The sequence below is a fragment of the Nyctibius grandis genome, chromosome 5, assembly GCF_013368605.1.
Source record: "Nyctibius grandis isolate bNycGra1 chromosome 5, bNycGra1.pri, whole genome shotgun sequence".
Taxonomy (NCBI): Eukaryota; Metazoa; Chordata; class Aves; order Nyctibiiformes; family Nyctibiidae; genus Nyctibius; species Nyctibius grandis.
In genome coordinates, this window is record NC_090662.1 from 29,825,069 (window position 1) to 29,847,461 (window position 22,393).

A 22,393-nucleotide genomic window follows, 5' to 3' on the forward strand; every position below is an offset into this window, starting at 1 on the left:
TGACCTATAAATAGACAAGAAGAGTTCCTTAAGATTGTCTCATAAAGAATGTCTTGTACTGGCTTAGGAATAGAGTAGGCAATTTAGTAAGTCTTGTTCTACTCTTAGTTTTCGGACAGATGTGCCAGAGGACAGCCAAGATTTCAGACGTGATGCGTAACATGAAATGACAATTGTGCTACTTATTTCTCTAGTGGAAGATTTATATTTATAAATACACTTTAGTCACCTACTGGCCCATTCCTAGGCCTCCTCTGGAAGCACACACAGAGACTGTGCACCAGCTTGGTGCATGAGCACAACGTCTGACCAGGCCAGGCCTCTGGGCACACTGAGGTAAGAAGTTGTTTCTTTCCTAATTTATTTGTTTTTTTTTTTTTCACAGCTAGGACACACTGGGCTGTCAGCAGGCCAGCTTGCAGGTCTGGGACAGTGGCTCCTGCAGAAGGCAGCAAGTATACTCTGTCCTCTTGAGCAGACTCAGGTCTTTGGTCATCCCCAACAGCAAAACAACAGAATTTCTCCTGCCCTGAGAGCTTCCCGTGTTGGCAGGAGACGGGAGCACTTCTAAAGTGGTGTCTTCATGGTGTTGAAGCGGAGAAGTGCCTCAAGCCACTCTGCCATGACCCCGCTGACTGGGGCATGGTGGGCACTGAGAGACTTCAAAGAGCCACATACTTGGCAGAGGAAGACAGTGATGATGTGGGACCTTGAGAGGCTCGGTAGTGTGGAAGACAAAAGGGCTGGCACTGAAGACAAGAAGGGCTGGCATTCGTGGCACACAGTGCCCTGTGTTTTAGATAGAAGACTTAATGTTTCCTCGTGTGTAACATTTTCTTACAAAAACCTCTTACGGTCATCAGGGGAAACCAAACAGAACCTTTCAATAGGTATCCACTGTCATTTGATGAAAGCCATATATGTCACACTAGATTAGTTTGATTGAAAAACTTGGGATAAAAGCTCCCTCCACCCCTCTGAAACTAATTAAGAAAAAGATAAAAGAACTTTGGTTTGGTAGAACAGACTGTTCACTGAAGCAAGCTGCCATTTAATTTCATGCTGAGCTTGCTTAATTACTGCACAAAATATGACCATGAGGCATGTAAACTTGTGTGTGTGTATTTTTGAATGCGGGTACGGGGTGAGGGAAAAGTGTTGCCAATATGGCTTGTAGTGATCTTTTGGCTCCCAAATATAATTTCTGAAATTTGCCTCACTGTTTTGGTGAGGCAAATTATAACTAATTCTGTTTAGAGAAAGATGTTAAATTGGTGCTTGTTCATGCTTTATTCTAGGAGACCAGCTTTCATGAATGTTATCCTCCGGCTGGTTGCCAGGAAATAATCAGGGCATTAGCCTTAGGTAGATATCTGCTTTGGGTGCCATGACTACAGGTGACATCAATGCTACAAAATTGTGACTTTGGTCAGTTGTCAGTAGGACAGTCCTCGGCCAGCCTTTCTCATCTGAATGGCTTCTTCCCAGCAATAAATAGCACTAGGGACTTCTCCTTAAGGGAGAATAAAAGGTTAAAGAGTAAAAGAAAGAATAGGGTTAAAAAACACCTAATTTTTAAACTCAGTCTCTGGGAAGATCATGGAGCAAGTCCTCATGGACGCTTTTCCAGGCAGAGGAAGGACAAGAACTCAATTGGGAACAGCAGCATAGGTTCCTAAGAGTGGCTTTTGCCTGAGCAGCCTGATTGCCTTTTATGAAGAGATGACTGGTTCTGCAGATGAAGGGCGAGCACTGGAGAACTTTTACCTTGATTTTAGCAAGGTTTGCAACACAGTCTCTCCTAGCATTGAAAATAAATTGAGATCATATGAACTGGATGGATGGACCATAAGATGGGTGAAAAACTGACTGGCCATCAGCTTAAAGGTTAGAAGTCTAACAAGTGGCATTCCTCAATGGCTGATACTGGGACCAATACTGCTTAAAATCTTTATCAACAACCTGGACAAACAGACAGGATGCACTGTCCTTGTGCTTTCAGATTACATCAAATTTAGGAAAATGACTCAGATATTGGAGGGCAGGACCACTGCTCAGAGTGACTGTGGCAAGCTGGAGGAGCGGGCCAGCAGGAACCTCATAAATTCAACAGATGGATACAAAGTCCTGCACCTGGGGTAGAGTAACACCATGCACCAGGACAGGCTAGGGACAGCAAGGTAGAAAGACACTCTACAGAAAAGGACTTGTGGTCCTTGTGGACCACAAGGTGAAATGAGGCAGCAGTGTGCCCGATTTCGTTGTAGTGATGAAGGCTCACCACATTCTTTAGCAGCAGCAAAGACAGGAGATTGAAGGTGATTGTTTTCCTCTGCTCGTCACTTGTGGGAACACATCTGAAGAATTGTGTTGAATTTTGAACCCCACAGAACAAGAGGGATACTAACAAACTGGATGAAGTACAGCAGAGGGACACTGAGCTAGGAAGGGAGCTGAAGCACAGGATGCGCAATGCAGGGCTAGTGGAGCTGGGTTTTTTAAAGCTGTAAAATCTCCATTCTTGGAGTTTTTCAAAACTCATTTACACAAGACCGTAGTCAACCTGACCTATTTTTTAACATAGCCCTGTTTTGAGCAAGGGAGTTAGACTATGAAGACCTCCAGAGGTTCCTTCCAATCTAAGTTATTCTAGGATTCTTCTCAAATTAGTCTTCTTTGAATTGTTTGATATGCATGACCTGGAAAATACTGTAAAACTCTGCTGTCACTGCACAGAGGCACTGAGCCATGCAGCAGCTGTATATTCCCAGCTCTCCGTTGACCCGCACACCAGAACTCTTTCTAGCATTTCTCCATAACTGAACAGGAGAATTGCTCTGCATTGAGGAAGGGGTGATTGTACGGCCAAGAGTTCCAAGTAGAAAAACAAAATAAAAAAATAAAAATCAGACCGATTATTCTTTGGGATTTGCCCAAAACACTTTGTGGAGACAGATCAATATTCAGAGAGTTTGACTGGAACCCATCATGGCTGACAGAAGCTCTGAAGTAACCCTCTGATTTCCTGCAGCTCAGAAGCTGGCCCACTGGCCCATCTTGAAGTCAAAGACATCAGGGCTTCAAGATTTCATGACTGTCATAGAGGAAAAGAGTTTTGGCTTATAAAGCTGTGGAGGAGCTACACAAAGAGCTAACCCCAGCATTAAGCCTGATTCTCTTCTGTAAAGCATTTTTTATAGATTATATTCTATATAAATTATAGATATTCTATATAAATTATATGTACATAATAATAAATTTTCATAAACATTCATTGTAAATTAGAAATAACTGTACTTATACTGTTTCTTTTGATACTTTAACTCAGAAAACCACTAGATTTCAAGAAACTGGACTCTCGCAAGATGGATTTAACTTTCTCTGCAGCCCTCTAGTACAGAGCGGGCTGCCTGCAAGGGCCCCGAATTCCTAGGGGATGTTTCTCAGTGCCATGTAGGCTGTTCTCAGTGCTCTTTTAACAGACACTCAGCATCGACTTTGCATTTTTCATGGATCCATAAACATTTAGGCTACAGTGGTGACTGATCCTCATGAGTGCCTTTGTGCACAGGCCAGAGTTTCCCTCAGCTCTAGAGAGCCAAAGCCGCTAGGCCACTTTCTAAAGGCAACTCCATGTCTTCTGTGAGGAAGGACACAAAACCACGTGACAGTGAGAGCCGGCACTCGCGTGCAGATCGCATGCTTTAGGTTCTGGGCTGCTGGCCATGTTTAATCCCGAACTGGTCATGCAGCTCATTGCAACTGGAAGCTGATGCAGCAGGGTCCTCCCACGAGGATGAGGAAAGCCCCTCTCTCACCCAACCTGATGCCAACAACCACCCTCGTATATCTTTGGTTTCAGCTCTGCATCTTTTAAGTTGTGACAGCTGGGGGCTCAGATGAACGCAGTACTGCACACGCTGCTCTCTCTGCCCTTGCTTCCTTGGGACTTCCTTTACTTCATCAAAGTGTCTGTTCTGTACTATGCTGTTGATGTGCACTTGCGAATAATTGAAAAACTTATTTCAACTTTTCTTACCTTAATTTCCAGAACATTTCGGTTGCCTCTTGAGATGAGCACTGGCTTTTCAAAATGCTTAAATACAGGATTATTTACGTAATCAAAATCAAAGTACAAAGAGCTGACACCATCAAAAATAAAGAACACACTTGTTACGAAGGGTGGTTGGAGATTGAAGGCTTTCAGTGAAGGAGTTGTACAGCAGATTATCTCTGAGCTAGAGCGGTGGCTACATGCCTATGAGAAAGAAAAAAAGAGGTAATTGGAGTAAGTACGTGCATAGGAAGTTACTGATGAACGTAACTGTTCTTTAACAATACACATATATTGAAAAAATAAACACCAGAGGTCTTGTTCTTCTTTAACCAAAGCAAAATCCTCATCAGTGCTACACAGCACTTATTTAGAGCTGGGAGAAAAGTATAAAAACTTCATGTCAATGGTGTTTGCACTCTTGTTGAGGAAATGTTCAAGTAAACAAGCTTCCTGGCCTGATTGTTCACAGCACTTTTAAAGTAAATATTTTGCAGCTAATTAATGGAAAATTATTTCCAAAGCCAAGGACCATCAGGAGGCTATCCTGATGTACTGAGCTGTATTGGGACACAAAGCAGCCATAATTCAGTTCATCCAGCCTATGCCAGAGTGACTGCCACATGGATTTCTCTTCCTTTTACACTGCCAAAGCAATAGCAAGGAACCAGAGGAGAAGGTAAAAATAGGGCCAATTAATCTGACTGAAATAGTGGAAAACAAAAGTAAAGCACCGCTTACTGACACCGTAGCTAATCCGCTGTGTTTCCAGAAAGACACTGTGGATGCTGTGAGAAAGCGCTTCAAAGCCAAAGCTACCGTGGGATTCTGGGCCACGAAACCTCAGCAAAGTCTATTTTCTTTCTAAAAATGTATGTGTAAGGCCCCAGATGTGCGGCATTCAGTGCTTAGGTACACATGCAAGTCCCTCCTGGGACTGTTAACTGCAGGACGTGCTTCATGCTGGATATCCTCGGACCAGCGGGGATGAGATGTTTGCCCCTCACTGCCACCTGACAACAGGCGCGAAGCCATGCTTGCCCCTCACTCTGCCGTACTCCTCATGAGGACCTGCTCTAAAGGTGCTTCCTGGTGGAAATCTGCTGGTGCCCTCTATACTCCAGAAGACCTCCCAAAGCATGCTTTGTGCTGTGGGGGTGTGATCCAGCGTGAAATGTCTGGCCAGGGCGCTTCCCTCTATCCCATACCGCCTTGACACAGGACTCACAAGACAGACAAGAGAGACCCAGGTCCTTCCTAAAAGGATTGCTGTATTGCAAGCAAGGACAGCGGAGGTTTGCAGGCAGCTTGATCTGAAGCTGAGTTTAGGGAGTTTGCAGGGATAATATGAATCCTTGCAGATGGGATTCATCCAGCCTGCATCCAGACACCTGCGTTGGAGTTAGTTGTCTAAACTGCCTTTATAGACAACCGAGGGAAACAGGCTCACCTAGAGTGGGATTCAGCTGATCCATTTTAGACAACAGCTTTAATTAGATTAACGGTGCTCTAGAAGGGTCAACTTCTCTCTCTTGACTGTGAAGGTTTCTACGCGATTAATTTGATTATAATGTCAACAGCACATCTACAAGCATCGCTGGGAGGCACGGTGGGTGCTGGGCAGCATCACGCAAACCGCAGAGTGGCTTGTTTGTGATTGTGCCATGTATTCCCTTCACTGTGCCTCCCTTTCACGCTGCCTACTGTGGATACGGTTGAAGGACTTCTGGCACAGAGCTGCTTCAGCTCCACAGAAGTATTTCTCTTCCAACTGTATAAACCTTCTGTAAGTAGTTCCCTGTACACTGTGCCCTGACAGTAGAGATTACACTTTCTTTTTTTTTTATAAATAGAGTGGCTGACATGTGGCCTGGTAAGAACGGGACTTAGCTCCTAATAATCATAAATCTTACATTTGTTCTACAAGAAATTTCCCTGGAAAACCAACAGTGCTGTTGAATACCTTTGCGCATCTAGAGAAGGCCAAAAAAATATATATTTTTCTGTTTTGTTTTTCAAATTAAATTGGTTCTCATTATAAAACGCTGCCTGAAGGAGCTGTGAAATTAGTTTACATTTGTCTCTAATATGCTAAATTAATGCAGTGTAATTTTGCTGTTTCAAATCAGTGACATAACCATTCAAGCTATATCAGTTATATACTCACATTAACTTGAAAAGTGGGATTAAATTAGCCATCTAAGAATCAGCAGTTTTTCTTATTACCATAGCAATTCTTGTTTCTGTGCATAATATTGTGAAATCTTGAATCTGCCAAGGGAAACATTTTCAAAGCTCTGAAACTGAGCACTAGAGTTTTAGAGCTCTACTCCAAGAGTTACATGCCTGTGAGCTGTGAGTTCGGCACTCAGTTAAATAACTTGGTGCAGCTTTCAGTGATGCTAATGGGACTTACACCCGTGTAACTAACAGCCCATTTAGATTCCTAGCACAAATTCAGAAATATTTGTGCATGACGACAAGGTAATCTGTGGAGAAAAGGCAGAATTCCGCTCCATTTGCTTACAGTATTAGACTGTTCCTCCTCTTTTGAATACCTTGTTATATACAATTTACCATATCTCAGGCTTTGTTATATCACATGGATTTAGAAATTAATTTGAATCAGTATGGTAATAATAAGATGCATCATTAGTATAGTGTTTGATCAAGCCATATTTTTCCATGATATAGGAATATTCGTAAAGTATCCATCATATTGTGTCAATTCTAAAAAGGGATTTCTAAAATATATATAATTATAAAACCAAATATGTCCCAGGTAATCATTATATTTATTTGATTAATGTAAACTCATTAGACTTTTTATCTACTGCAGAGTAGTGATGTCCCTTAAATGAATAGCAGTGGTATTCATAACTTTGTTTGTGGCTATCTATTAGAATCAGATACTTTACTTTATCAGGCTGGTCTCTGAAGAGGAAGCTTTCAGAAAATGATAAAAATCTAATAATACTCTTTGGAGGGAATGCAATGTGACTGATTGGTAAGGTCAAGAAAAATCTTATTTGCAATGCCCTTATTGGTACATGATTTGACATAACATTTTTACCTTGAAATTGATTTTAGCAATTGAAGAATATGACGGTTTAGTTTTCAAGAAATATTGGATTGAGGATCTATAAGAAAAAAACTCTAATTCAATCTATTGCCTTCTCAATTAAGATACTGCCTATCACCCAGCACCTTTAACTTTTATCTAATTAGGTTTTAAAGTACATTCACTTTAAAAGCTAAGCCTACATTCTTCTTGTGACTACAATCTACATCTGAAGACAATAAACAAGAAAAGATGTAAAAATTATGGAGCATTTCACAAGCATAAGTAAATACTATACCCCAAAGGGAATAATAATCCATTGCACAACGCGTATGACTCATCACTTAAAGGTATGTATTCTTGTTTCATTTGTAAAATATGACCCTTGAGGCAATTAATTCAAACCTGACCTACAGAATCTGAACTTCGGTGCCCAATTCGTTTTCTTTTCATCTGATAGAACAACAGGAAAAGTATGAGGGAGGATCTCTGAGCTCCAGAGGTCTCCCAGCAGCTGACCCAGATAAGAGAGGGGCAGTTGGATGTGTATTACAGGATCTGTAGCAGTCAGAAGGGAGAAAAGGGACAATTTGTCCTTTCATAAAAAGTAAACTTTTGGACTTCCAGTGAGGAATGAAAGATGAATGCGGTTAAAGACAGGCCAGGAGACTCTCCAACTGTCTTTGCCAAAGGGTGATTTCTCAATAGAAAGAGATGAGGATTCAGGTCCAGCTTGAGGAAAGCCCATTCAGAAGGCTTTTCTGTGTAGGTGAGAAATGGAGCAGTGACACTTAAGCAGGGTACCTTGAAGATTTTTTCAGAGAACTCATTGGCTTTTGCTGCCATTTCAGGTAGTGCAATGAATGGTGCTAATGGATCGGTAGCATTTTTATTCTAGTTGTCTTCTTGGATGAAGGCATGGGAGATGATACTTCCAGTCTATCATCAGATCATTGGACCAGAAGGTAGAGTAAAACCTCTCTCGCTCCTGGGTCTGAGAGCCACCCCTTCTCACAACACGACCAGTACTTATTGGGAGTCTAAATTCCTCCCTGGGCTTGGGATGGCCAATGTACCTGATAGCACCACATCCCTGGCACCCTGGTGATTTCACAGTGTGGACTTTTCCCTGACACCCCCTGCTGCACTCTTTCCTTGCCAGGAGATGTGCATGACATGCAGATTCAGCACAGAAAGAACAGCTAATGGTTCCTCTTTGTGAGGGAAACTTTGATGGGCTTCAGTGGCAGCTTTATGCCACAGAGTCAATGCAGACAGAGGATCCAACCCTGAGTGTCTTTGGATAGGTAGTCAGGAATATCTTCAATAATCACACGCTCACCATCCACAGTTTCCAGGGAATTTCTTCTATCACTATTTAATAAATCAAAGGTAGACACTCACAGGTGAATTCCAGGCATTTTGATGAGTATCATGAGTATGGATTGTTCACGAACTTGTAAACATTGAAGGAACTTTATGGTATTTTAAAATTGTCCTGTAATACAGCAGAAAATAGCATCTAGCAGGAAGCAATTAAGAAATGCTAAAGATCATTCAAGAGACTACTTACTGAAGAGATAGATAATTAAAAGTCTGTGGAAAGAGATCATCTTGCATAGCTACAGGGTCAGTTGTTGGAGGTCATGCATTAAAAGGTGCTTCTCCCTAATTTTGCAACCTTGGAGATCTTGGGACATTCATGGTTAAAAGAGATTAAGCAGTGGGCATATACATCCAAAGTAATTAATGGATGGAATATTAAAAATGCTACAGCAAAGGATCCCCAAATGACCACTTGTTCACTATTGGGGAATCAATGCAAAGTACAGGCTTTTAAAGAGAAAATATTGGCCTCAAGTGCTTCAGAAGCAGAAGGATCATGTAGCAGGACTTATAGCAGAGGTTAGAAGACAGTTATTTTGTAAACAGGCTCCTGATCAAACACGATTCCAAACTGTGCAAAGCTTTTTTACAGGCACAATGCAAAGTGAAAGGAAGGAATGAGCTGCTTCCCTCCTTGTGCACCTCACACAGGAACTGGACATGTGAGCAGAAGTGAGAGGGTTTGTGTATCCTTATGCATTACCTAGAGCTGTCAGGAATTTATGCAGCACTGCCTAAATTCATATTTTTTGTTCCTAGTCAGAACAAATGGTCAAAAGAACTCACGAAATAAAAAAAAATTAAAAAGAACTACATTGCAAGTATTGAAACATATGGTTCAATAACTCTAGAACACTTTTTTCTCTCGTTGAAATACCAAATTCGAAGAAGGCAAAATGTATTATTTTGATAGTGTTAACACAGAATGTAATATAAACACAACTACTGTGAACACAGTATTGAATAATTTTAAGGAAATTTAAATAAATATGAAATGAAAATGATAAAGTTGAACCAAGGCATTTTTGCCTTATAGAAGAAAATGTTTCAGAAATACTGAACTTCAAACATGAAAGCTGAAAAGCTCAACTTAAATGTTTCTTCTATAGGGGCTGGCATATTGCCCCCAGAACTTTTCAGTCTCAGTGAAACTGCATTTCTTATGGGGAGTTGTTCCAAAAAAATTCTTTTACCAGTCGTACTGCTCATCTCTTCCACTGGGATGGAAAGAAACAGGCAGAGAAGAGCAAATGCCCCAGGGCACGTCAGCTGGCTCTGATCCCTGAGGCTTTGGGATGCAGAACATGCCCAACAGCCCCGGCTGCTTACAGAAGTGACCCTCTGCTCACACTGTGACTCCATCAGGGCTCTAGGCCACAATTAAGCCCGAGGGAGTGAATTAAGGGCCTGGGGACAGATAGCTGACAGGAAAAGGTGACACATCTTTTAAATTGGGCACCACCAGTTTTAGGCAAATGGGAGAGGGTCTGGGAGGTGGCAGAAAGAATGAGCAGAGTTCTAGGAAACAACACTTAATGGGAGAATTTGGAGAGGTTTGGTTTGTTCTAACTGGAAAAGAGAAAGGCTGAATCATAATGTAGTGGAAATATGTAAAATTAGCAGGAGAGACTGGTAATCTGTTGTTTGTGTCCACTGAGGGTTAAACAAGAAGATAGCTAATTAGCAGCAAGGATTTGGGTTAATTATTAGAAAGAAGTCTTTCCAAACCACTAGGTAAGCAGGTAGAACAGCTCTCTCCAAAGCTTGTTTAAGCAAGGTTGTGAAATTTCTTTCACAAGGAGCTTTAATAACAGCCTAGACAAATATCCGTCAGGCAGTGGTCTGGGTACGTTTGCTCCTGCCGCAGGGAAGTGGGCCAGGCTAGGTCTTTGTGGTCCCTCCCAGCTGTACTTTCCTTTGATTCTTTGGGATGTATTTCAGTGCTGGCTTTGGTTTTCCCAAGAGCCAGAGTTTATGAATGCTGACAAAAGCAGCTTCTTGGAGGAGGCTGGTGAGAGAAAACTGAAAAGAAAAACGGCTTAAATAACAATTTAAAAAATGACTCCGTTAGCTCTCCTCTCCCAAACTAAGGAAGCAAAAGGATATATCACCTCAGGTACAGGACTTCTTGGTCATTTTGGTTTGTATTGTACTGTTTGTCTGGGTTTGGTCTGTTCAGGACCACAACCTGTTTTCTCCTTTATACACGGGATAGCCGGTCATTGCAGTGCTCTGGATCCCTGCTGGAAATAGTCCCTCATTGTTGTTTATTTTTGCAATGACTGAATGAAACCTTGTTTTTTTGGCATATTGCTCATGCATATGGCCCAGAATCTCCAGCGCAGGATGGGGCAGGCTGCAGCCACAGGCATCCTCCACCAGCAATTTCCTCAGTTACACAGTGCAGTCTTGTTTTGCTACTTATAAATCTTCCCCTTCTCCCTGAGAACAAATATCCTTCCTTGAGAAATAAGCTCGAGGCAATGACTAGTGGCAGAACAAATGGCAATCAGAGCTGGGCTGCCACAGAGGCAGGGAAAGCCATCGAGTGCCAGAAGCCTTTAACTTCATTAGAGCAAAATCTATTACTTGGGCAGTGTCAAACACTCTGGATTATAACCTGTTTGAGTTATATTCCACCCCTTGTGCAGAGAGAATGAACTTGTGTACAGAGTCTTCGAGATCAGCAGTGGTAGGGGACAGATATCCTTATGGAAAAGGAGGGTCAGACCTGCCTCTTCTTGTGTGTTGGCAAATATCACATACACTGCAAGGCACGAAAAGAAAAAGGGAGATAATTCTGACTGTCTATGTCCATGTCTTTTTTCAATAGCAGGTCAAAAGGCAGGCTGGCAGCAAACCACTGCTCAAATATCCCCCTGATATTTGGGGGAGAGAGTAAACCTTACAGTGTTCACTGTCTGGAGTTTTCAGTCACTTTTGGACAGTGCATTTAGCTCTTTAAAACTTCAGAGCCTTTCAAATCTGTTCAAATTCTGAGAAAGTCTCAAATACTTCACAAGCAAGGTATGCAGAATCAGAGCCTGAAGACAAGCAATATTGCATATTCTCACAGCGGAAGAAAGCAAGCAAGTGAATGATCTTTACTTCAAAAGAAAAACTGCTCAAATCCACACAAAGCAAAATCTAAAGAGCTGCTTTCAGCAATGATCTTCTCTTTGGAAATCTTTTGGACTTAGAAATAATCATGCCCACATTACTCAAAACCTAATAAATTTTGAATTTGGTTGATTTCAGTGAAATGTTTTGCTTTCCGACTTATGGGTGAAGTGTCTTTTTGATAATATTGCACACTGTGTTTCATTGCAAGGGCACTGAGTTTCAGATGAAAATCCGAACGCATTAAATTACAAGCCATGATTACCTCCAGCTGAAATTCAGGTCCCGACACTCTTATTACTATACAAATTAGGATCATGAAGAATATTATGACCTTGAAGCTGTAAAAGACTGCAAAATTGCAGACATACCATTTAAAATGCTTGGAGCAAATCTAGGTCTAATACTTAGAATTCAATACAGGAAATAGCATATGATGATCATTAGAAATAAGCTGAGAATATGAGCGTAGCGTAGCATGTCATAAAGAGTGTAGGTCAACTGTAGCTTCAGGTAGGCTAAACAGACCTTACAGGATAAGAAAAAGTTGGAGGTGCAAGACAAATGTGTAGGCAAAAGCTTACAGGAAACAGTTCCAGTACAGCTAGCCAATAAATGTCATCTTTGCCTTATGAAAACTAAAGTAGGTCACACGGTCATATCTGATCACCTTATTTAGATTTAGACACTGTGTATTACCAACTCCAGTAACAAAGGAAGGCTCAGATCCCTGACTGACCCTCTGTTCATGCAGAGGTACCAACTGCAAAAGCCCAAACCTCTCTTAAAACTTAGTTGCTGATCCTTGATAAGTTAGAAAAGATTTGCCCCAACAGGTAATTTGGCAATCAGAAATTCTTCAAAATAATACTTACTTTTGATGTTACATATTTACTTTCCCTCTTTGATGCTTGTTCCATTTTCCTTTTATATCCACAGTCACCATTTGAACATATTTCCTACCTATCACAGTAGCACTTGAATTTGCCGTGTAATCTGACATACCTATATTGCGTTGCTCTGTGTTTAGTCCCTGAATTTGTATTGTTAAAAACTGCAATACGAAAATCTTAGTATCAGATACTGTAAAAGCCTTATTTCTTTGGAAGAGGTTCCTTGGAAACTGTTGTTTTACCCCCAGCTTAATTTCAAATCTGTTGTTGAGTTTTGCCTATGCAGTGGAAACAGTCTGTGCAGAAAACACCAAAATGTCGGTGGAAGCCCTGAAGTTTACAGGCAAAAATCAAAGTATTTTGACTGAAAATTCTCTGCCGTTCACCATGCGAAGATGACAAGATAACAGATTGGTTTCTCCAAGACTGACTCACCACAGAGAAGTTCATTCCCAGTTTAGGTACAGTAATCACCATCTGAGGCAAGCACACTGAGTTCAAGTTGATTCCCTGAGCTGTGATTGTACTTCCACCACTAGGAAATTTTTTTTTTTTTAAAAAAAAAGGAAAAAAAGAAGATGAGTAGGATAATGATACATCTGCTATGATAATCTTAATTACAAATTATATTTTAGAGTAAATGACAACACAAACCCAGAATTAGGGATATATGGGGTGAATGCAAATACATAGCTCTGAGCAGTGAAATTATTTTTCTGGGAAACAAGTTTTACACTCGCTGTAACAACTAATCAAATACAAGAAAAGAAATATAATTTTTAAAATTGTGGTATGCCAGGATATAAAACAAACGTGTACATTTTAAAGGAGGGTGCATACTTGTACTTAGCATTTGCTAACTTAACTTATTGCTTTCAGTGATGCTGAAAAAGGTGTCTTTTTTACGTTGACATTTTTTTGGCAAAGGCAGATGGCTTGCATTAGAGCTACTGAGACCATAAATATGTCACTTAAAAACACACACATACTACCATACATATATATTCATAATATTTATGTAGCGCTGGATTTAGGCTGTTTTAAAATCCATTTGCTCTCCTGAGTACCGCTGACTTGTCACATTAAATGATTTTCCTCACTCATCAGTGTAATGTCCAGACGCAGTATAGGAAACACACTTAGCTGTACGGTAGGTATCTCGGCAGGACATCACAGGTATGCTCAGAAGCAGCTAGGAGTTAAATCACGTAAAGAAAAGAGGCGCCCTTCCCCCTTCTCCTTCACCTCTGAAAGGAAATGATCTGCCCTCTGCAACTGCGCCATAACAGAAGCAATTGGCATGGCAGAGAGAGATAAAAACGCAATTTCTTTTAATAGATTGCCGTGCAGCGCAGCCATTCTTCTTTCATTCATTACTTTTCTTATTTCTATAAGAAACTTCTACTCACCTAAGAAAAGATTTGGCCGGATGAATTTTTAAAACAACGGGGTCTTCTCTGTATGTGAAATGGTCGCTCGCGTTTCGAATAGCTTCGTCAATTCCCACCCTCACACGATATTCCTGGGAAATCCGTTGTGCCGGAGTGTAGCACTCCACAGTGCTCGCTGATACGCTGGAAGGACAGAAAAGGGCTTGCTTGACAGCATTATAAAACACGTACTCAGTTTAAAACACTGTCCTTTAGTGAGCCCCAACCCTGCCTAAGGATCCGCTTGTAAAAAAATGTCATTGATTCCCACACTGGATGATCATATTGCAACAAATAAGCACGGCGTGAGGCAAAAAAAGCAACATTGCCGCTTAGGCTCAAGATTCGTCTTCATTTGGTTGCCTTGTACCTTGCCAGGTGGAAGTGTTTCCCCAGTGCTGGTGACAGCCACATCAGCCCCTGCACCCTGCAAAGGCAGCTTCCAGCCTGGAAAACAACAGCACGCTCCAGGTTTAAGGAGAATGACTTGTTCTGCTGTAACCAAGGGATAATGTCTTTCTCTTTCAAATCCCCAGGATTTACCCTGTGTTAAAAACCTCAAGAAAAAGTGCTGGTGGAGGATGTACCAGCATGTCAGAGATGTTCTGCCCTGAGGGCACCTGCTGACTCCAGGTGCTGCTGAGGGGCAAGCAGAGCTCAAGGAGAAAGGAGGAGAAGGTGAAAATTCAGGAACAGCTGGCCAAATTCAGCACAGCAGCAGAGTCTCTGTGATATTCACCTTTCCCTCGCTCTCTCATGCTCGGCCCTGGAAGTCCTCCTCCTACACCGAGCTCAGGGAGTGAGCGAGCAGTGGAGGGGTAAAGGATCCTGAAGCTTGAAGGACATGAAGCGTGGCCGCAGGGAGCAGAGCATGTCAGAGGCAAGGGTAACAACTGATCAGAGAGGCAAATGTAACTCTACCAGCTGGTTTCAGTAATTTGAGCCCAACCACATCCAGGAGCCCTCCAAGTGAGGCCATTCTCAAAGGATGTGAGAGATTGTCTCTAAGTTAGACAAAAGGGGCATTGGCTGCCACTTCTGAGGCTTTCCAAGAAGGTGGGATTCACCGTGTGCTGTAGGGGTTAGTGATTCCTTCATATGTATCTGGAAGCTTTCTACCGTCTTTTAAAGGAAAAAATAAACCCTTGATCTAGCTGCCTTCAGAACTGGGGAAAGCTGCCAGTTTAGGTAGAGAAACACCTGCCCTGAGAAACTGGCTAAGACCTGTTTAGAAGTCTCTAGACAACTTGGCTGGTGAGAAAGAGGGGTGCTGGGGATGCTTACTGGGTAAGCCCCAACTATGGTTTGATACCTAGAGGTCCACCTGACCAAAGCAGATGTCTGCCTCTGAGCTGGCTGTCATCTCACCCCTACAGTAGAGTCTCAAATGGATCAGATGAATAATTCTCAAAAGGTTTTTATATTTGTCCATTAGTTGACCAGCTGAGATGATGACATCAATAAATGCCACCCTAAACTATTAAGTAGCCACTGAACAGAACTGCTGAAGATCTTGGTAGTGATTAAATATCAGACTTGAATACCTAAATCCCCTTCTTGATTTAGTCAGACTTAGCCAATTTGATCAAGAGCCTACAATAAATCATTTAGCAGCAGAGAATAAAATTTAGTTCTCCTGAATTTGAGTCTGATGTTAACTATTGCTATTGCTTCCCCACTTTCTCCACAAGTGTGATGTTTCACCACTACGACTTTTCATAATCATTAAGAGAAACTCAAAACTTAGAGGAATTGCTGGACATCCTGTTCCTGGAACACAGTGGGCCAGATTCTGCCCTTGGTTGCAGAGGTGACAATTCTGGAGCCACCCTGATGTACCTGAAAACAGGACCAAGAAGGATTTGCACCATGGCAGAATGGCTGCCAAATTCAGAATGCTTGTCTGCCCATAGCAGAGAATCTATGCTTGGTATTTAACATTTATATTCAGCTGGGACTGAAGGCATTCCCACACAGAGCATGTCAAAGATTCTTGACAGAGCTCCTACTGGATCCAGTACAGAGCCACAAGAAATTCTGGCTTAATCCTCAAAACAATTTTATATATAGCAGGAAAAGTCCCAAACTGCTGCTGCCTCTGGTTTGGAGGCTGTTCATTGACGGAATAGCTGCTCCTCTGCACGGGATACACACGCCCACACTGGTCAGGTTTCCACCGAACAAACCAGTGCGAAATGGTAACCTGCACCCACTGGACACTCACTGGGAGCTGCTGCATAAACAGCAGCTCTTGCTAGTACAAGAGAGAAGGCTAAGTACATGGGAGTCGGGGTGACAAAAATGATGGGAAATGGGCAGTTTTTTAGTCCATTAGAAGCTGATTTGCTGCTTCTCTATGCAACCTTTTAATGAGGTTAATGAAGGCATCGCAGGATAAACATGTCTTCTAGGGAACTGTAGTCCCTTCTAGAAACCTTTCAGACATCCTAAACTCAGTATGTAATCCAGAACTGAACTCTTATTACAGTATAAATTCTCCAATATGGAACATGAGGAGAGGAGAGCAATCATGTTTGTGTTTTTTTTTTTTTTACTCCAAGACATTTTAATCAAGCCGTTTCAATATTGAAGGCATCACTTTTTAGTAAGCACATTACCTTTTCAAGGTGCATGGTTTCTCACCAACAAAAATCCTTCTGGATTTTCCACTGTTTAGGTATTTTCCAGCTACAGTTAGCAATGTTCCTCCAGATTTGGGGCCGTAGGTGGGAGAGATACTTGTTATTACAGGATTCTGAGGGGAGTTAAAAATAAGAACAGTGGATTGTTAAATTATTTTCAAAATGTGAAGAGGAAGAATCTTAAAACTTTTATTAGCATTGCCATGAAGTAATGATAAAGCAAACAGGAATACAGAATTACCATACTGGATTGGACTCATGAGGAGTCTCCTTCCAGTTAATATTGAAGCTAATTTTGACAATAAAGTTTTAATCACAGTGCTTACCACATACGAAAATGTATTGAATAGTATTTTGCCATGTCCAACAGAAACACTACTGGATATGTTAAAACTCGGGGTTTTTGCAGCAGGAACTGTGCATTCCAGCCTTTGGAAAACAAGGAAAAAGATGGGATTATGTTTTTTTTTTTCTGGCTTGATTTTTTTGTAGTAAAATAGAACTACATCAAACTCATACTAATGGAGGATCCATACTACACACATCAGTCTGTGCACGTCAGGGCCATTTCAGAAATAACAGCTAAAAGAACTGTGATCATCTTCTTTAAATACTAAATACAAACACTGTGGTGTTTATACTTGGCCAGAGAAAATAATTTTAGTATTCCAAATAAATTTCAGAAAAAAAAAGCAGCATGCTAGAGAAAACAAATACCTCCCATTCCATGGCTGAGCTGGTTTTTGGAATTTTCCTTTAGTGCCAAATTTTGGCCGACAACAGAATAAGAAAAAAAATGCATCATATACACAAGTTTGCTGTATAACTTTAAATATTAGCAGAAATAAAACTTGATATTACCAGAAATAAAACTTGAACTTTTGTGGCAGCATCTGTCAATGTATTACATTAAATTTACACAGCTTCATATATGAGCTAGTCTCCTTAAATCATTTTGCTTGCATTAAGACCTTTCAGAATAGCAGTTAGGAGAGTGCTTCTGGAGGGTGACCTTTTTGCTGCTATGTATCCGTGCCATGATTTGCACATTGCTTTGGTAGTAGATAGTCATATGCTTTGAACTGAGAGAGGATATTATTGAACTTCCTATTTCTTCAAGATAACAACCGGAATAACCTCTGTCTTTAACTTAAGCCATTATCCCACTGTCTCAAATACTTATTTCTGAGGAGGAGGAGGAGAGGTGCAGCCGAGGGTCACAAGCCTCTGGATGACGAAATACCCGCATCTTCTCACATTTCTCTCTAGCAGCTTCGCAGACCAGGGAGACGGAGGTGACATAACTGAGCCCAGCAGGATCCTGGCCAAAGGAACCTGCCCTCTTTTCAAACCTTTGAATAGTTTCCTTCTTGCCAGCTCCCACAGATGGTGAACAGCGTTTTGCAGACAAACCAGAAAAAGCAGCTTGCAGGAGCTATTGGCATTAACTAGATTTATTTGATCCCCATTTTGAGCACTTTTTTCTTGGGGAGCTTATCAAACCAAGGGATTGTTTCCTGTTTGAAATTTCAGAATTGGAGATTACGCTTATAGGTTGAATGTTTATATCATAAAAAAATCCATACCGCATAAAGAACATCTGTATAAAAGGAAATTAATATTTTAGGTTTCTTACTTGTTTTTGTTGCTAGATTTTGCTTTCAGAGCACAAATTTGTCCTCCGATATGGACTACTGTATTTTTTAATTCAAATCTATTATTTTTGCTGAATCCAAAGTCCCATCCACACAGTGTCAGTTTTGTCCCACCTTCTAAGGGAGCGCTGTTCGGGAGAATCTGTTAAAAAAATATTGTGTTGGTTACATCAGGTTTTCTTGAACTTCAAATGGAGTTAAAGAATGCGCAAAGGAATAATTTTAGAAAAGCATTTCTTCTGGTAGACTATGTCCTACCATTCATCTTAATTGTTCTTCACCTTTCATTTGTCACATTATGAGCTTTCTCTGACAGTAGCAATAAATAACAAAACCTATACTAGAAAGCTTTGAAGGATAGTGTTTAGGGGCACTGAACAAGCTGTGCATTGTAATAGCCTTTTAAATCCTGCTGTTCTTGTCTTTCACATCTTATTTCTGGCATGTTAAACATACAATGTACTTATTTTGTTAGAAGCTGAATGCTGAACACAAAAGAGCCCCGAAATGACCATTTTTTTGTCAGTTTGATGAAAGTCAGGTTCAGAGTGAAGTAGCTTCAAAGACACCATAATCCAATATCGCGTTGGCTGTGATAAAGTTAACGTGACTTCTGCTATTCTTTCCTTAAATCCTTTACATTTGGTCACCTCTAATTCCGAGTTAAAAATAAACTGCCCCTCAGAAACACAGAGACAATCTACAAAGGAAATGCTTTTTTTTCTGTATATTGTAAATTGTCCTGTAAAATATAACAATGGTGGGAAAAATGTAGGAACACTATAGAAGTCTTGCAAAACTCAGTAGAAGTACTGGTCAGTACTGCCAGTAAAAAAAAAAAATTTAAAAAGACATTGGTTTAGGGTTTATGGGCACTTTTAACAATACTGCAGTACTTTGCAAACATATCGGTACCAAGGGACAAACAGCAGAGAATGAAAGACTGAATTTATACTCATGGTCATAGTGCCTAAATGCCTTAGACTTAATGCTTTAGTGATAGTAATTTTGCCCCTAAAATGCAATACAGCTGTGTCTTTCAAAGGACCCGACTTCATTTTCAAGCTGAAAGGAAAGTGTTTGAGAGATACTTGGCTATTATATCGTGGGGAAATCCAGTAAGACAGCACATTTCTTTTCAACTCTCTTGTAGCTATACTTCAAGACTCTCACAAATGAACTATTGTAGATAGAAAGTCAGCTGAAGAATACTTCAAAAGAATTACACCGTATATTCTATATGGGGAAATTTACTGCCTCCATTAGAAACCAGACAAAGAGTCTGATCTAATATGCACTGAAGCCAGTAGGAATCTTTCCTATTTAATGAGCTTTGAATCAGCTCTCAATGAGCGAAGAAGAGGGAACCTATGCAGGAACAGTACTTCTGCACAAATCCCATAAACATGGAGTGATGCTTGCACAGCCCCTTAACACACAACTCTACAGCTGTGAGCGTGGAGCAGTACTGTATCCTGTGGAGTCTGTGCTATTCCCAAGTTTAACTTTCCCTTATTTCTTCGTTTTTTTCCTCGACATCTGGATTGACTTCAGATCCTAGTTTTCCACTCTACTTAATAACTCAGCACACTATTTTTGGAGTAACAAAACCCCAGCAGAAACTGAAATTGCTGTATGGGGGCACAGGATGTCTCATGTTTTGTACAATAATGCATTGACGTGTGGCATTTGAAGAGTCTGAAATGTAATCCATAAGTTAGCAAAATAAGGGCGTTAAAATCAGGCTTCACAAAGCCATACAGAATAAAAAACGAAGGCACTTAACCGGTTTTGAGCAATCTTATCTGCCAAAAGAGTTGTGATAGCAGCCCATGTGCCTTAATTGAGGGAGAGTGAAAGTACTTACTACATTCTGCCAGCAAATTTAGGAGGCAAGACTTCTAAGTAGATAGCAAAAAGTAAACCAAAACTTGTACTTCTTTATTTAAGTTCTGCAGAATTTTCCCCAGAGTGTTTTTATTAATTTATTTTTATTCCACTTGCTCTGTATGATGAAACCACTGAAAGTCAAACGTAGTTTCGCAGACTTTTTCTCGGGAGAGTCGACAGGAATGAATAGTGAACCTCCTGGACTTACAACTGAGGCATACGTAAGCATCTTCTGTGTGCTTACATCACGCACGTAGTAACAGAAAGTAAGCAAAACCCAAATCAGTTATAAATCCTGTGAAATTTAGGATTCAAAAGTTCTCTACAGCAAGGAAACTCCACTGATAAGATGGAGTAAGTCCTGCTGCAAGGTCTGATGTTCTGCTTCTCCCTGCCACTCTCTGGACTTTGGGTTAAGGGAGAAAAAGTTAACTTTTCTTTTTCTTTTTGGAAAAATTTAAAGTGTTTTTCTTTTGTTTATGTTGACAGCCATTGTGCTACTATCCACTCACATACTTCATAAATTGTTAGAAGAAAATATATATTTATTAAAGTCTCAACGTCCCATTTTAATTGAGGCAAGAACATGTACAGGCCACATGTGAAATCTCCAGCAAAACCTTCAACCTAAACAGGCAGCAGAAGGCCTGATGTTCTTGATATGTCCACGATAAAACCCAGCTAAAATGACTCGCTCTAAAAACAACAACAAACCACGTTAACCACAACAAAGAATCCAAAGGGTGACCAACTTATTTCTTCTTTTACGCCGTTCACCTTCCAGCGTGACCTGAACGCTGCACGCAGATGCCTGCAATTTGTTCCAGCACCGAGTGATCTCCGAGGAGACTCCCTCGAGTCCCCCAGCTTTGCTCTAGCATTCCCTGTCCCGGCTGACAAAAGAAGCCCCATTGCTGGCAGAGGCGGTGGATGGGAGTGGGGTATGGTGGATGAGAGTGGGGGTATGCTGCCGAGGCGTGGGGTGGGAGCCAGGCTGTGGTGGGGACGTGTCCTGGCACCAGCCCTGCTGCACTGTCTGTAGCAGGGGGGATGCCTGGGCAGAGCTGGAGCTCTGCGCTCCCCACAGGGCTGGGGTGCAGGGCTGCTCCCAACCACCCCCAACTCCAAGGAAAAGTGCTTAAAGCAGGGCTGAGAGATGAAGGACCTGCAGGACTCCATGGGAGAATGCTGGATTTCTTCTCTATCATCCCTCCTGAGGAGAATATCTCTTATTTTTTTTCCATTGCACACCTCTGTGTAATAACCTGGGAAAACTTTGTTGAAGACTTAGCTCTGTGTTCCCCTCAGGTTAAAGCGATCGTATGACATATCTCAAGCAATCTGTTCCTCTGAAAGCTGAAAAATATTGGGGGAGGAGTTTGGACTGAATTTCAGATACTACGCAAAGCAGGTCATCCTCTGTTTGTTAGGAACAAAACAAGTTTGTTTCTCATATTTTATGCATATGAGTTTAAAGACAGATCAGAAGATGATGAATAATCTGTGTTATATTTTTTTCAGTAATAATGTTAAATGTCATGGTCCAGTAGAGCATGAAATCTATCTTAACAGCTAGCAATCCAAAGGGATTTAATACTCAGCTGAATTTTTTTTCCTTACAAGCCTTCTAGAAGCAAATTCTACCAACGTGGGTATGCTGTAATTCAAGATTCACTTTAAGATCCATCAGTGCCACAGATCCATATTCATTACAGGGGCAGACCTGGCTTGTGCTGAGCAGGCAGGGCTGAGACATATGGGGAACGGGAGCACCCAGCCAGCCCCACGCCTGCTCCCACCGCCCCACGTCCAAGGCACGCTCCCCTGGCTCAGTCCTCCCCGCGACTTCACAGGGACTGCAGAGGTGGCCTTGGGGACGACCTCTTGGTCTAAGCATCTCTGCATGGGCTCCAGGCGCTTGGTTCTTAAAACTGCCGAGTGCACACTCTCATCATTGAAATTAAAGAGGGCTATATGAGCTCAGCACCTCTGAAAATCAGAAACTAAGCAGTTCAGAGCCTTAGAAATCTTTTTGGAGGCATGGCAATATACAGCCACTGCTGGAAAGTTTTGCCAAGGAAAAATCATTAAGGGATGCTACTTGTGCTTGAGCTCTAGGGAAGACAAAACAAGCTGTGCGGGACAGGTGAGTAGCTTGGGCCTGCAGAGGTATATAAAAATATATCAGGACTAATTCTCAGTGTATCCCTTTGAATTGGTGATTCATAGTTTCATACAAACTAAGGCCAGGAAGGACTATTT

General features: G+C 41.3%; 1 protein-coding gene across 2 annotated transcripts in view; it reads right to left on the minus strand.

Annotated features, from left to right (window-relative positions):
• Positions 1-22,393, minus strand: part of MET (MET proto-oncogene, receptor tyrosine kinase) — a 90,797-nt gene that overhangs the window by 18,507 nt on the left and 49,897 nt on the right. For both annotated transcript variants that reach the window (XM_068400785.1, XM_068400786.1), the window contains exons 6-11: positions 18,223-18,383; positions 16,913-17,015; positions 16,563-16,699; positions 13,924-14,088; positions 12,950-13,049; positions 4,040-4,258 (exon numbers count right to left, since the gene is read on the minus strand). In XM_068400785.1, the coding sequence (XP_068256886.1) occupies positions 4,040-4,258; positions 12,950-13,049; positions 13,924-14,088; positions 16,563-16,699; positions 16,913-17,015; positions 18,223-18,383 (885 nt within the window). The remainder of the gene's footprint in view (positions 1-4,039; positions 4,259-12,949; positions 13,050-13,923; positions 14,089-16,562; positions 16,700-16,912; positions 17,016-18,222; positions 18,384-22,393) is intronic.